Source organism: Caloenas nicobarica, chromosome 2, assembly GCF_036013445.1.
Source record: "Caloenas nicobarica isolate bCalNic1 chromosome 2, bCalNic1.hap1, whole genome shotgun sequence".
NCBI lineage: Eukaryota > Metazoa > Chordata > Aves > Columbiformes > Columbidae > Caloenas > Caloenas nicobarica.
In genome coordinates, this window is record NC_088246.1 from 25571379 (window position 1) to 25585291 (window position 13913).

At 43.3% G+C, this 13913-nt stretch overlaps 2 protein-coding genes across 2 annotated transcripts; one reads left to right on the forward strand and one right to left on the reverse strand.

Moving 5' to 3' along the window:
* The first annotated feature begins 252 nt into the window (after positions 1-252).
* On the forward strand, positions 253-5145 carry RBM48 (RNA binding motif protein 48). Its single transcript, XM_065629709.1, has 5 exons — positions 253-384; positions 2267-2457; positions 2577-2722; positions 3504-4039; positions 4972-5145. The coding sequence occupies exons 1-5, from the start codon at positions 253-255 to the stop codon at positions 5056-5058; spliced, it is 1092 nt and encodes a 363-aa protein (XP_065485781.1). The 3' UTR covers positions 5059-5145.
* A 261-nt stretch (positions 5146-5406) lies between these two features.
* Positions 5407-13463, reverse strand: CLXN (calaxin). The gene is made up of 6 exons (XM_065629682.1): positions 13406-13463; positions 12668-12829; positions 11114-11218; positions 9472-9623; positions 7407-7511; positions 5407-5467 (listed from the first exon to the last, which is right to left on the reverse strand). Exons 1-6 carry the CDS (start codon positions 13461-13463, stop codon positions 5417-5419), a joined length of 633 nt encoding a protein of 210 aa, XP_065485754.1. The 3' UTR covers positions 5407-5416.
* Between the last annotated feature and the right edge of the window lie 450 nt (positions 13464-13913).

Consider the following 13913-nt stretch of genomic DNA (forward strand, 5'->3'; position numbering starts at 1 on the left):
CCCGAGATTCCCCCTTCCCCCCCCTGGACAATGGTATGACCCACTGCCGGCCAATGCGGGCGCGGCGTGTACCCATTCCCTGCCTCCGATTGGCTTCTCTATCGAGGGCTTCGGCTCTTTTTGTCTGACTGATCGACACCGTCGATTTCCGCCTCAGTGGGAGCCAATGAGAGTTCTGTCCGTTGCCTGATTGGCTGTTCTCTCGGCGAGCAGCTAGAGCGGCCTGCGCGGGGCGCGGTGGGCGATGGGAAGATGGCGGCCAGCAGCAGCAGCAGCGGCGGCGGCGGCGGCGGCCCGGGCGATGCGTGCCGGCACCACGCGCAGCTGGGCGTCTGCGAGTCGCGCGCCAAGTACCGGGAGGGGCGGCGGCCGCGCGCCGTGAAGGTGGGGCCGGCCGGGGCCTCCCGCGCGCCGCGGCACGCGCGGGGGCCGCTTCTGCGGCGGGGGCGGCGGCGCGAGGCTGTCCCCCGGTCCCCGTGTCCCCCGGTCCCCGTGTCCCCCGGTCCCCGTGTCCCCCGGTCCCCTGTCCCCCCTCAGCGGGGCCCGGGCGGGCTGCGGGCCTCGCGGCTGTTGGCTGCGGTGTCCCGGAGCTGCCCCGCCGAGCTCCCGGCACCCCCAGGCGCAGCAGCGGCGCCGTTTGCTCTCCGGTGCCGGCACTTGTCCCCGTTAGGGGTGTTTCCCGGTTCCCTCCTTGCGGCCGGGGCGCGGCCTTTACTGCGCGAAACTGTCCCGTCCTAGGGATCTTTATTCCAAAAGTCAGCCCGCCCGTGGGGAGGAATTGGGATCGCAAAATCACCGCAGAAACTTGGTTTTATTCCTTGGAGGAGTTTATTTCTTTATTATTGAGGCATTTCATGTAGCTAACCTCCCTGCGGGTTGTGGTGTTGGGGCAGGGCTCTGTTGTGCCCGGGCCCGCAGCTGTGCGGTGCCATGGGGCCCTGCCCCAGGGGTTTGAAACCTTGAAATGTGAGCCTGTTAATGCAAAAAAGCAGATCGTAGATACTGGAAGGAAGAGTTGGGCTTGAGTCTGGTAAATCTAGTAACTCCCACACTGTGTTTTGTAAGAAACGCGCGTGGCGCAAGCAGCCTAGTTGTGTGCAAAATATAAACCCAAAGATGAGTAGCGGTGCGAGGAAGGCTGAGGAGCTGAACGTTGCTGTCAGGAGCCGGCGGGTACGCAGTGCTGCTGAACCGGGCAGGGCCAGCGTGCACAGGCCGCTGCTGCGCGGATGCTCCGGTGTCCAGCAGCCGCTGGGGCAGCAGGGGAAGGACACGCATCGTGGGCCTTGCCTGCTGCGTCGCAGGAACGGCTTTTTACAGCAGCAGAAGTGCTGGATTTGGTTTTTGTGTGTGCCATTAGCGTACGGTGTGTTGTAAGGGCACCTTCTAAGGCTGACTTGAGAAAAGTAGCAAGCTGCTATCAGAACGATTTATGTAACCTGTTTGCAGAGAGTATCTTTTACAACGGCAATTTGACAGCTGGTTTCCCTCTCTGTTCTGCATTTGCTGTTTTTTTGAGAAGGCTGTGTAGCACATGCAATCTATATTTTTTATTTATTTTAACAAAATCAGAATGAATTGCCTTTGATTTTATGGTTTAGTTGCCTAGGGTATGTTGTGAGCTGTCACAGAACTTTCCTTAGAGTCTGTGTTGTGCATCAGTCATTACACAAAGCAGAAAAGAGTAGTTTGAGTTTTTAACCTGCTGGGGAAAGACCTCGTTTCTCTCAGCATCTTACTTGTATCTGTCTGTCTTAAAAACACATGCTGTTTGATCAATGTAGTGAGGAGGCAGCTTTGTACACACATGATCTGCCCCAAGAAATCGTGGTACTTTTTTTTTTCCTCCCTCTGTTTTCCCTCTGCCTGTGAACAAGCCAGCTTTTACAGTGTTTTTTTTCTTTATTTTGATAGTGCCTCCTATTAACTGGTTCCTAGTCAGTCTTGCAAGGAAATTTGCCAGAGACTTATAGCTTTTGCTCAGCAAGTGGCAGTGCTCTGACCTGGTGGAGAAAAGTCAACTCTGATTTGTATTCTAGTTTGAATAGAAACTTGAGTTCAGTTCCCGCTCAGTGATGACAAAGTCCCAGATAACTGTGCACTTAGTGCACATGCAAGAGTCCAAAGTCAAAACAGAGCACTGAGGGATTCTCAGCGCCTTGAGAGGATTTGAGGAACAACTGAAAATGCAAAGAACATTCCTTACTTTTGCAGTAAAGCAAGAGTGTAAACAACACTATTCTCACTGGTTCTTTTCTTTTTTCAGGTTTATACTATCAACCTGGAATCTCGTTATTTACTAATACAAGGAGTTCCTGCATTAGGTGTTATGAAGGAATTAGTTGAACAATTTGCATTATATGGTGCCATTGAAGAGTATCATGCTCTAGATGAATATCCAGCAGAACAATTTACTGAGGTTTATCTTATAAAATTCCAGAAACTGCAATGCGCAAGGTATTGGACAGGGCAATATCTGCCTCTTGCTGTCTTAATCTTTTATTTACAATCTGTTAAAATACTAGAAAGTTGAAGTAAAATCCTCAGTTTTGCCAATACAATTTAATTCTCTTCAGGGTGGCCAAGAAAAAAATGGACGAACGAAGTTTCTTTGGTAGTTTGCTGCATGTGTGCTATGCTCCAGAATTTGAAACAGTCCAAGAAACTAGGGAGAAGTTGCAAGACAGAAGAAAGTATATAGCAAAAGCAACAAATCAGAGAGGTTTGTAATTAAATTTCCTATAGAATCTGAACATCTCACTTCAGGGGTGGGCGGGGTTTTAGTTAAAGTGAACTATTTCCTTTTTGTTTTCTTTTCAAAATGTTATCAGAAATGTCAAGCACTGACAGGAATTCTAGGATCATCTTTTCACCCTTGTTCTAGCTTATTCAGGCTTGCCCAAAGGGACAGTTTGTAAGGAAGGTGACTATACCAGAACTTTCAACAAAAAAATTCCCCCAGCATATCTGTTGGCACTGGAGGAATGCTGAGAATGCCTGGGGTTCACGAAGGCTGCTGTACTGCAGGGTTCCGGGCAGCACTGAAGGCTGAGCAAGCTGAGAAATAAACAAATGGCCAAGCACAGGCTACTCCTTTTTGTGCTTTTGTACTTCGGTATCATTACCCGTTGCATGAGGATATTTAAAGGGAGTAAAATAATTGATTTTTTTTTTTAACATCAAAACACCTGATTTTTCAATTTTGCAAGACAGCCTATCCTTGAAATCATAACTGGAATTAAAAATCATTGATTTGCAATATTGGAAATCTTCTCTTTGTGTTCTCAGAGCTGCTGAAGTTCTTCTGCTCAGGCATTCCTCTCAAACCAGCAGAGGGGCTAGGCTGGAAAACTTTAGTTTGAAAGGTGCCACTTAGGAAAAAAGAATCACAGAAAGGTGGTTGGGAATGAAATATCACTGGTATTGCTTCTCTAATTGTATTACATGTTTTTTCTTATTTTTATGACATAAAATAGTAATGCTACTTTTTTCTTCTTTTAAAGATTGCTTTGTGTTAAAGAAAGCAGAGGGGCCTAAGAAGACAATCTCAAAGAACTCTGAGGGTGGCTGTCCGTGCAGTATGTCAGGATCACAGGCAACTGGTAACTGGGGTCCATCCTGCTTTACAATTTCTCACGGGGTGTCCCACAACACAGGGCACCCATCTGGGAATCAGCATCAGAGCCTGTTCACACTTCCCCAGGATGATAATGGTTGTGCTGAAACTTCTGGGTACTTTGGTCAAAACACATCCCTAACTGGAAGCGTACATCCAGGGGGACGTACTCCACCGACTCCTTTAATGCAGCAAAGAACAGTTCAGATTGATAACGGAATCGAGAGGTTTATGCCTCGTACAACTCACCTGCAAGAACGTAAGAGGAAGAGGGAAGAAGGTAACAAATTTTCCCTCATTGGAACAAACGCAGACAATACTGAGGTCATTATTGGTCCACAGCTACCAGAAATACCTAAAGTGGACATGGATGACGACTCATTGAATACTTCAGCTACGTTAATTCGAAGTAAACTGAAAGAGGTATGGATTCTGAAAATTCTGATGTTTTCATTTCAAACATACATATTATGTGCTTGTTATCCACAGAGACCCTAAGATAATTCAACATTTATTCAGTATTATCAGTTTATTTGCCACTTAAAGCTAGCTTTCTTACTACTTAACTCTTCCATAATGCAGAATATTGCAGGCGGTTCTACTCCATGCCTCTTACGCCACCCTTCAGAAAGTATAAATGTCACTGCATGGTCCTAACTGATTTTTAGTAAACTGCACTTTTTTCCATCTGGGGAGGCATGATAACTTTGGCAGTAATAATAAAGTCAGGGTTCAATTAAATTTTGCTCCAACACTTCTTATGGCATTAAGACATGTACAGAACCACAAATTCTATGCTGAGAAGCATGTCCTTTTATGGAGGATATTAATCAATCAGCAGGTGAAACACTCCTGAGATAACTTTCCATTTAAATTAAGATATGAAAATGCTCCCTTGACTATGACTAACTGGTCTGTTTTGAAAGAGCTGTTCTTCAGTCAAATTTAGAAATAAGCACCCCTTATATTAAGTACATTTCCAAAATATGTGTCAAAGCACACATTTTTGCTTTCCCTTGCTGAAGTACCTGAGTTTAAAAAGGATACTAAACCTTTAAAATGCCTCTGGTAGGGAGAGGTGTGATATGTAACACTCTGTTGCTGAGTATCTGAAATCAGTTTGTGGGGTTAAAATACAAAAATGGTACTGCTATTTCCTAAGTTTCACCTCTGTTGTGTTTAATGCTTCCGTTGGTGTTATTTTTTTTCCCTTTTTCTGCAGGAAAATACAAACCAAATGGGATTATAGTAATATATCCCTCCCACTACTCAGATGTTGGAGACATGGCCTTACTTTAAAACTAGCATTAAAAAAAAGTGCTTACAGTTTATTAAGATTTTTTTTCCTGTTTTAGGTAGCAGATTCTGTTTCAAGAACGTCTGTGGAAAAGCCAGAGAGTGGCTCAGCCAAACCACTTGTAAAGCAGAGAAGAAGAATATAGATACTGCTGGCAGCATCTTCCAACACTCCTTTTATAAAGGATATAGTTTAAAATTTTTTTAATGTAAAAGATAATTTTATACTGTAAACAGTTCCTTGTTAAAAATTGAATCAATTTGTTTCTTGAAATGAACAAACCAGCATAATAGATTATTCTCACAATCTATCCTGCGTACCTCATGCTATATTTCATAACTCATTGAAGAACTATAGGTAGAGTAATAGAAGTAAATTCTATTTATTTAGTAGCTTTTACAGTAAAGGAATACGGAAACTTATAGCTTCAAGTTGCTCTGGTTTTTATTGTACCATGAAGAATGGTGAAGAAAAAACCTCTTACACTAGTGTTCCACTTCGAGTTACAGTTTACGAATTTTGCAGAAAGTTTTCTGTTCAAATGCCATACTGCTCTGTTTAATTAAAAAAAAAAAGGAAAAAATAAATTAACCAAAAGATTTAAATGCAACTGAAAAAGATGCTAAACTGAAATCTGTAAGCAGTGACAGTCCTCTTGCTTTTTAGCTTAGAAAATGTAAATTCCATAGTATGAATGTCATCACTGAGAGACCAGTCAGAACATTCAAAGTTATAACTGAAGGGGAAATTCAGTTGTAACTGCTCAGCAGTGGTAATGTCTGAGCAAGGAATGAGCCAGCACGGGGGGCAGGGCGGCCCAGCTGCAGGAGTTAAACTGGCTGGAAGCAGGAATGGCAGAGACTGGGATGACTTAACGTGCAAGAGAGAAATTTCCCCTCGTGATGAGAGAAATATCCGCAGCGTTGTGTAGAGTGGGAGCACTCAGGGGCCACCTCTGGGCAGCGGAGCTGGTGCTGGGGGGACGATCCAGGGCTGGGCTGAGGTGCCCCACACCGACGCTCACGGGATGGGTTCTGGTGCAAGCAGGCACAAGGAATTGGCTCGTGGCGCATCTTTGCAGACTCCTTGTAGAACTGCTTATGGTGGTAGGACTCCCATCAGTTTTTAAAAAATATATTTTAAGTACAAATGAGTGTTTAATTTGTGTCAAGGGGTAACATTAAAGTTGCCCAACATGACCCCACTGGGAGATCTAGTAAATTAGGGGTTTGCTTCATGTAAAGCTCATAGCTGAAATGTATGTATTGCTTTTAGGGCTTGAAAGGATATATAAACAGAGTTCTCTTTCACCAGTGAAACTGGAGACCTAGTAAAAAGGCAACAGTTGGGCAGGGTACAGAACAGAAGGCACCAATACAAGCAAGAAACAAGCTGAGTTTTCCCCCCTCTTGCCAGGATTAGCCTGAACCGTGTACCTGCTTTATCACCAACACAAAGAAAACAAGTCACTTTTCTGTGCTGATCAGTGAACATAATTTTGTTCAGAAGTGTTTTAAAACCTTTTCACTGGTGTAAGAACTAGAGTGCTTACCTGGGTTTTCCCAAAGTCTTTTGACAGCCTGCCAGGAGAAGTCTGGCATTTTGGAAACAGCTGCAAAGCAGCTGACATGATATGATACAGCCTGCAATCGTGGCTACAAGGCTCCTTCTTCCTGTCCTCAGCACATCGGGCAGCTGAGCTGGCAGGAACTGGAGGTTTCCAGCAAATGAAAACTTGCTGTGTTCTCGGCAGTCTTACACATGTTTTCTGTTTGTAGGAATCACTGCATGTATTTCAGAATTTTGTGGTTTTCATCTCTATGAAGGCATGACTTTCAGTATTTTAAAATGACATGCAGTTCAAATAGAATAATGATTATTGGATTAGGAAAAAAATTATAAGAGCAGGACTGCTCTTCACAGTTGAACTTAACACTGAGGAAATGAGGTTGTTCTAATTTACCATCTTAAAAAAAATTCCAATTTTAATTATTGTAGATGTATTGCTAATAAATAAAGCCCAGTTAGATGTAATTAAAAAACGAGCAGTGCCGCACTCTGAGATGAAGAACACTCTCAAGGTGGTTTTTTTTGGAAAGTCACCAGCCTCTCCCAAAAGAGGCTAAAAGTGAGGTGATGGCAGTGGTGCCAGTGGCACTGAAGAAAGAAAAAGTTGAATTCCTAAAGAGCTTTTGGATAAACAATTCAAAGAATGGTCTCATTTTCTTATTCTGAGAGGGTGCTCACTGAGGACCGTTCATTACATTGCTGCCTGAGGTATGTTCTACCCTGGTACCAGTGTTTGTACCAGGGAACATCAGCACTGTGAGAGGCAGATATGAACTCAGCATATGCGTATCTCACAACCGAAGCAATTATCAGTTGACTTCAGCAGGCCCCATGTAATGACAGTTAATACCGTAATACATATATCTCCTCACCAATAGCACAGAAAGTATTGCACATTTTTTAAAAAACTCAAGGCTGATGTACCTTTATGTCTGGCAAACATGGTCCAAAGGCTTCCAAGAGAAGATTTTCATCTCTGACTGCTTTTTCAAAGTCTGCAAAAGAAAGCTTGCCATCTTCATCATGGTCCTACAAAAGGAAGAGAACTCTTCAGCAAAGGATGATTACTTGTACTAATTGTATTTTTGTTTAACAGGTGTTTTATTGGCATGGATTCTATTTTTAGTTTGACGTATGCAGAAATCATTTTCTTTGGGCCATTAGTCTCTGCTCAGGCAATATCTGTATCATCTGCTTCTACAAAAAGCATAAAAGGTGGAGCAAGCTCAACTATCATCTCTCATGGCTTTGCTAACAGAATTCCAGAGAAGGCAAACTTTAATATGGAAAGAGGCTGAGCTGAGAAGTGCATGGACAAATCTCAAGCACAGAAATAGATTAAAAGTAGGAGACTTAAAAGTAGGTGATGATGTTAGGATATATTCTGTATATGTACTTATATCATGAGTGCATCTACACCCTATTCATGAGACTGGACATACTTTACCCTTGTGGTTTTCATTCTCGTGTTTTTAGTACTTTGGCAATTTAAAAACCTCCTATTTCTACTCACGTGACAGCTTAAAAAACACCAAAAAGGGTTCTAGTGAGCGTAAGCACTTTTTTAAACTATATCAAATAAAGGCTTTAAGTAAAGATACATGGGTGGATATGACTAGTGTTCAAGGCAGAGGGTGAAGATGAAAGCCATGGAACCAGTGCAGCTGGTGCACACGCAGGGAGCGCAGGTTCTAACGGCCAGAAAAGCCGGGGCGAGGAGCTGTGCAGAGATTTCTGAACAGGAACACCGGCTGTTGGGTGCTTGAGAGGGACACTCCTCAGCACAAAGGAAGGCAGGAGCATGTTCATTACCAATATTTTTAAGTATGAAAATGGTTATCATGGGACTGGATGTACGCTTCGTCACGATGTAGTTGTACCTACAGGCAATTGCTCAAAAAGTATTTTTTTTCTCCTTTGAGTGATGCACTCCACAAATGCATTTTTGAATATCAAATCATTAGTTGTTTAGTTATTTGATATGGACAGCAATCAGAAATATCCTACTCAGACAACTGCCCAGCCACCAAATTGGGTCTGGACATTCTTCAAACGAGTGTAAGAGCTTTCTTTTTATGTAACAGGATTATACACATGATTAGCTTACATATGTTCTTGCATATATGAAGATTTCGTTATGCTTGTGCGTGGACTAGCACAGCCCACTTACCAGCTGGCCAGACATGAGGGTATTCATTTTGGCTGCAACCTGCAGGAGAGCTGAGTGTGTACATGCTCCAAAGATTAACAAGTTGCTGAGCCGGAGCTTGCTTTCTGTGTGAGACTAGGCTCAGCACTGTCAAGGGTAAGAGGGACCTTTCAGCTGAGGGTGTGCAAAATGGGTGGGTTTGAGAAACAGAAAACACATGGTTAAATAAAAGGAGCTGGAATTCAAGACCTTGTTTTAAGTGAGATTTGTGAACGCCACCATAGGAGGGGAGGTTATATTTCTTGATTCAATGAAAATGTTGAGAGACAGTCCCTGGCTGATCTGGATATGCCAGATCAATCACGGCAACACAAATTTTATGTTGATAACCCTGAGGTTACTAGTCTAATAGAATATATAAATTCAACTAAGACATTTCATGATCAATTGATAAAACTCAAATGTACTTAATAATAAAGCTACTGCAGATGCCTAACACTGGAATAAATACAAATTATGCTTTTGAATTTTCCATTTTTGACTGGGCATGCATATGTGTGTATGCATACCTACGCATGCTAGTTTATACATAAAGTTTATAACGCATTCACAAAATAAATTAACAGTTTTATGAGAGGATACTGGACTGGGACTCATTAGATCTAGATTATATTTCTGGCTTTCTGTAGGTGACTCGTTTATCTCAAGTGTGTAACTAACCCCATGGCTCAGAATCCCACTGTAAAGCAGTCACGGTATTTAGTTACCTCTGGAATGTTCTGAGGTTCAGTTAATGAATATTTGAAAGATGCTCAAGTATCACAATGAGTAAGTACTTGCCATTTTCTTCAGTGCTATGTCTACCAAGTCCTTAATTCCCTCATCAGGATCTTCTTCGGATGGTTGCTTGAGAAGGCTGTTTTTCAGCATCTGAAACATTTCCTCTCTTGAAATGTATCCATCACCATTCAGGTCATAAACCTCAAAACAGACTTTTTGAAAGATAAAACAATTTAAAGTTCATACAAACTATATCACACACCATTAAAGCTGTCACCTATAGACAGAAAATGTGAATTTTATGTTGTATAGCATAGCTATTGAGCCACATTTACCATATATACTACTTATATATGAAATATATGTCACATTTTTATATATAGACAAGTCGATTATTGGCTGTTTACCCTTCATAGTTAAAATCTACTTCTGATGAAATAAATTATCTTCAGTTCACAGAAACCGAGGTAACTTAGAGATCTTAACTTCTCTAAAAGAGTCAATTTAGAATATAAATGAGGTTCTGGCTTAGAAGCCCAGTCTCCCATGGCAGGGACTACCTGTCTTTATCAAAGGGCTTTGCACCTACAAAACACATCCCAGTTATTTCAGAAGCTGGGTTAGAAAAGTAAAGGAAAAAGAAGAATAAGCTGTACTAGCACAGAAAAGAGAACTGAAGTATCCCTTAATGCAAAGAGGAAATCTCTGTAACAGAATATTTTGAATATCTGCCTAATTTATCTTCTAATTGTTTCTATTTCTCTGGAATCAGAAATCTATGACCATAATAAACTTTATTATCCTTCACAAAACTTACTTAAACAAACAAATAAAACTCTTCAGTTTTGGAACACAAGAGGTTTTGTTTGTTTGTTTGTTTTTTCTTGACAAAGCAAAGCCTACAGTGAAAAACAACTGGCACACACTTTGGCCAAACAAGACTGTGTGTCACCACACACTGGTATATTCTGTAGTGCTTACAGCAGGGCTGCATATTTACTGCTTGTAGTTGCACTGACATACTGAACTGCATCCTGGGCACACAACCGAGTGCTGTGACATCCCAGGCCACCTTCCACATGAATTTATTATAGAGTGCATTACGGATGGCTGATGCTGCAGCCTGGGAACTATGGAAGCTGCATGCTGTCATTCTTCTTTTTCTGCTACACTTTTCCCTACATCCATTTTTTTCCCCTGCTTCTTAAAATTCTAGAGTTCTTGCTATTTTTTCTCATCTATCTTTCTCCATCATTACTGTGGAGGTTCTTGTGACCATCTTACAGACAGACTCAGTTTTTCCATCTTCCAAGCTGAAGAACTGCTAAAATTAACGCAACTGCTGCTCTGTCCCCTGCTGCTTGAGCTACATCAGCTTCTTTCTTATTTTGTGTGTGAATACAAAAACACGTATGCCGTCAAAACTGTGTGCTGTAGAACAAGCTTCAGTTCAAATGCTGGTTTTTGTCAGCAACAAAATAAGGTGGCAGCTGTGATAACGGCATCTTACGCAGAAAAACCTCTGTCTCAGAGAAGCCATTTCAGAACTCAGTTTCATTGGATTAAACTGTACAGAAGAAAACTCTTAAATTACCAAATACTTTACAAGAGTAACTACTGAATTATAACAAAAGCGATGTGTAATTTAATGGTCATAAATTCAATTATTATTACTAAATGCTACCATACAGATAAACCTTACATTTAGTCCTTTCGTCCAATGTCCCCCGAAGAAATATTGACAAGCCTTCCACCCATTCCACCACACTGATGTAGCTATCGTAGGCTGTATCAAATATGCGGAAGACTGGGAAGTGTATTAGATACATTTAAAATGTATATAATAGGGAAACATGACCAACAGAATATTTGCTTAAATTCAATGAAAATTTAAACTCATATTTTTACTAAAGATGTTTCTTCGCTTTCTTGGAAGTATGATTACCCTTGTCAAATCATTCTAAGTCAAAACAACTAAGGGTATTTTGCCCCTCAGTTTACTGATCTTCTACTCCAGGATCCTGCTGGGACACAACCTTTTGTTTGATTTGTTGCTCTCTTGACTTAAACAACTCCAGGAAGTATGCTTCCATGCAGATGTAAATCAAATAAACCAATATTCCTTACACTAAGGCATATTTACATCTAGAAGAGGATTTTAATTACTAGGTTTTATCTCAGAAAATCTTGGAGAAAGTAATCCTGGAAACAATGCATACGAAGAAAAATAACCTTCTCCTGCCTTTCATGTATCAAAATATTTTTTTTTCTTCTCCCTTCCCTGAAGTAAGAAACTTTCAGTTTCGCAGCTTCACTATTCATACAGCCTGTAATAGAATACTTCAAAACCAAGATATAATTCAAAGCATCAACTAACACCTAGAATAATTCATATTTCAGAATGCTAATGTCTAAGTTTGCTACAGGAGTGGCTCTACACTCAGAGCCAAGCATTTTGGAATTGGAAAACAACAGGTTTGCTTTTGCAAATGGAAATCAGCCCCCCTGTACGTAAGCATTAAAATAATTTTTAAGAATGTGTCCATGTAAGGTATTTTCCAAGCAACACTTGACTTGTTGCATAAAGTGGCAACAAGTTTTTATTTTATGGCATTTAAATACCAATCCTGCTAGAGCAGAGGAGGAAGTTGGTGCCTCTTGGCAGCCTGAGACTGAAAAGAGTGGCAGACTCAGGCCTCCTCCACATCCTCCTCCAGAGCCCTGTGCATCAGAGGTCATACACGGGACTTTCACAGCACCTGCAAATATGCCCATCACGTTAGGAATCCGTGAAGTCACTGTCTTTTCAAGGGGTTATTTGGCTCATTACTCTCACCTCCCAGCACTGCCCGCCTGGTCCTTTCAGTGCTGCTCACAGCACCTCTACCGCAGGAGTTACCTGCTGTACCAGACACGTTTCTGGGACAGCAGCGGCTGCAGCTGGAACCACCAGAGCAGAGAGAGGTGACAGCGTGCAGCCCGCTTCTGTCATGACACGCCAGTGACTGCGTAAGGAACAGCCGATTCTGGCTGCTCTCCCTCGTACAAGAGCATGAGCTGTTCTGAACTAAGAGAAAACTATTCCGTGCGAAGGAGAAATGGAAAAGAGTGACCTTTTCTCAGCAGTAGCTCCTGAGCGGAATCTTCCTCTGCTGTCCTCAAAGGGGTGAGAGGGCACTGCTTTGTCCAGCCCTGCCCACGGGGTCAACAACGCACAACTAAAATCTTACATTGTTTTCAGACCCGTCAGCCTCACCTCTGTCCATCATCATGTCATCCGTCATGCCGAAGGCGCTGTGCAGGGTGTCTCGGAACATGTTACGGTCTAAGCCAGCCACAGCAAGGCGGCTGCTGGAGCTGGACTTGGCCACCAGCGAGTCGAAGAGCTTGATTAGACATTCCACCTCGCTTTTGTTAACTGCGCAATCGAAACACAGAATCACAGAATGTCAGGGATTGGAAGGGACCTCGAAAGATCATCCAGTCCAATCCCCCTGCCGGAGCAGGAACACCCAGATGAGGGTACCCAGGAATGCGTCCAGGTGGGTTTTGAATGTCTCCAGAGGAGACTCCACAACCCCGCTGGGCAGCCTGTTCCAGGGCTCTGTCACCCTCACTGAGAAGTTGTTTCTTCTCAAATTTAAATGGAACCTCCTGTGTTCCAGTTTGTACCCATCGCCCCTTGTCTTAGCATTGGTTGTCACCGAGAAGAGCCTGGCTCCATCCTCGTAACACCCACCTTCTATATAAACACTAATGAGGTCACCCTCAGTCTCCTCCAAGCTAAAGAGACCCAGCTCCTTCAAAATATGTTCGAACGAACATATTTTATAACTTAACTTGGTAACACCAGACAGCGGGCACAGGGCACGTACAGCACCCAGTGCTACCACTCACCCGCCGCCCTCCGCCCCGACCCCGCAGGGGCCACGGAACGAGCCCGGGGGGCAGCAGCGGGGGCCCCTCGGGGGGCCCGGCCCCGGGGGACACTCACAGTGCCTGGCGGAGCGGCCCAGCGACTCCGTCAGCTGCTGCAGCCGCTTCCTGCTCATGGCGGCCGCTCCGCTCCGCCGCTGCTGCCCCGGCAACGCGGGCGGCGCCGCCGGGGGACACGGCCGGGTCGTGCAGCAACACACGTGTGTCTATAGGCGCAAAGGGATTTGTTATCATACATTAAAAAATAGCAATTGCAGAAAAGAAACGTCAAACTTCTACAAATGTTCGCGGAAAGAATAGCTAAAAATTAACTACTACACACAATACTATTTGTTCATCTGCTGTCAGAAGACAAATCTATGAGAATACTCCCGCTCCCACATGGCTCGTTTGCTACTTCGTCGACCGCCCAGCCCTGGAACATGCCTGGAGGTTACCTGCTACCACCCGAAACCCGTGTCACCTTTTCACGTACTCGCCGTGCACAAACCGGGAAAGCCAAAGGGTTGTGACCAGACTTTTCCTTCAGGAAAAAGGGGATGCCAGAAGAGCCGCAAGATATTTGT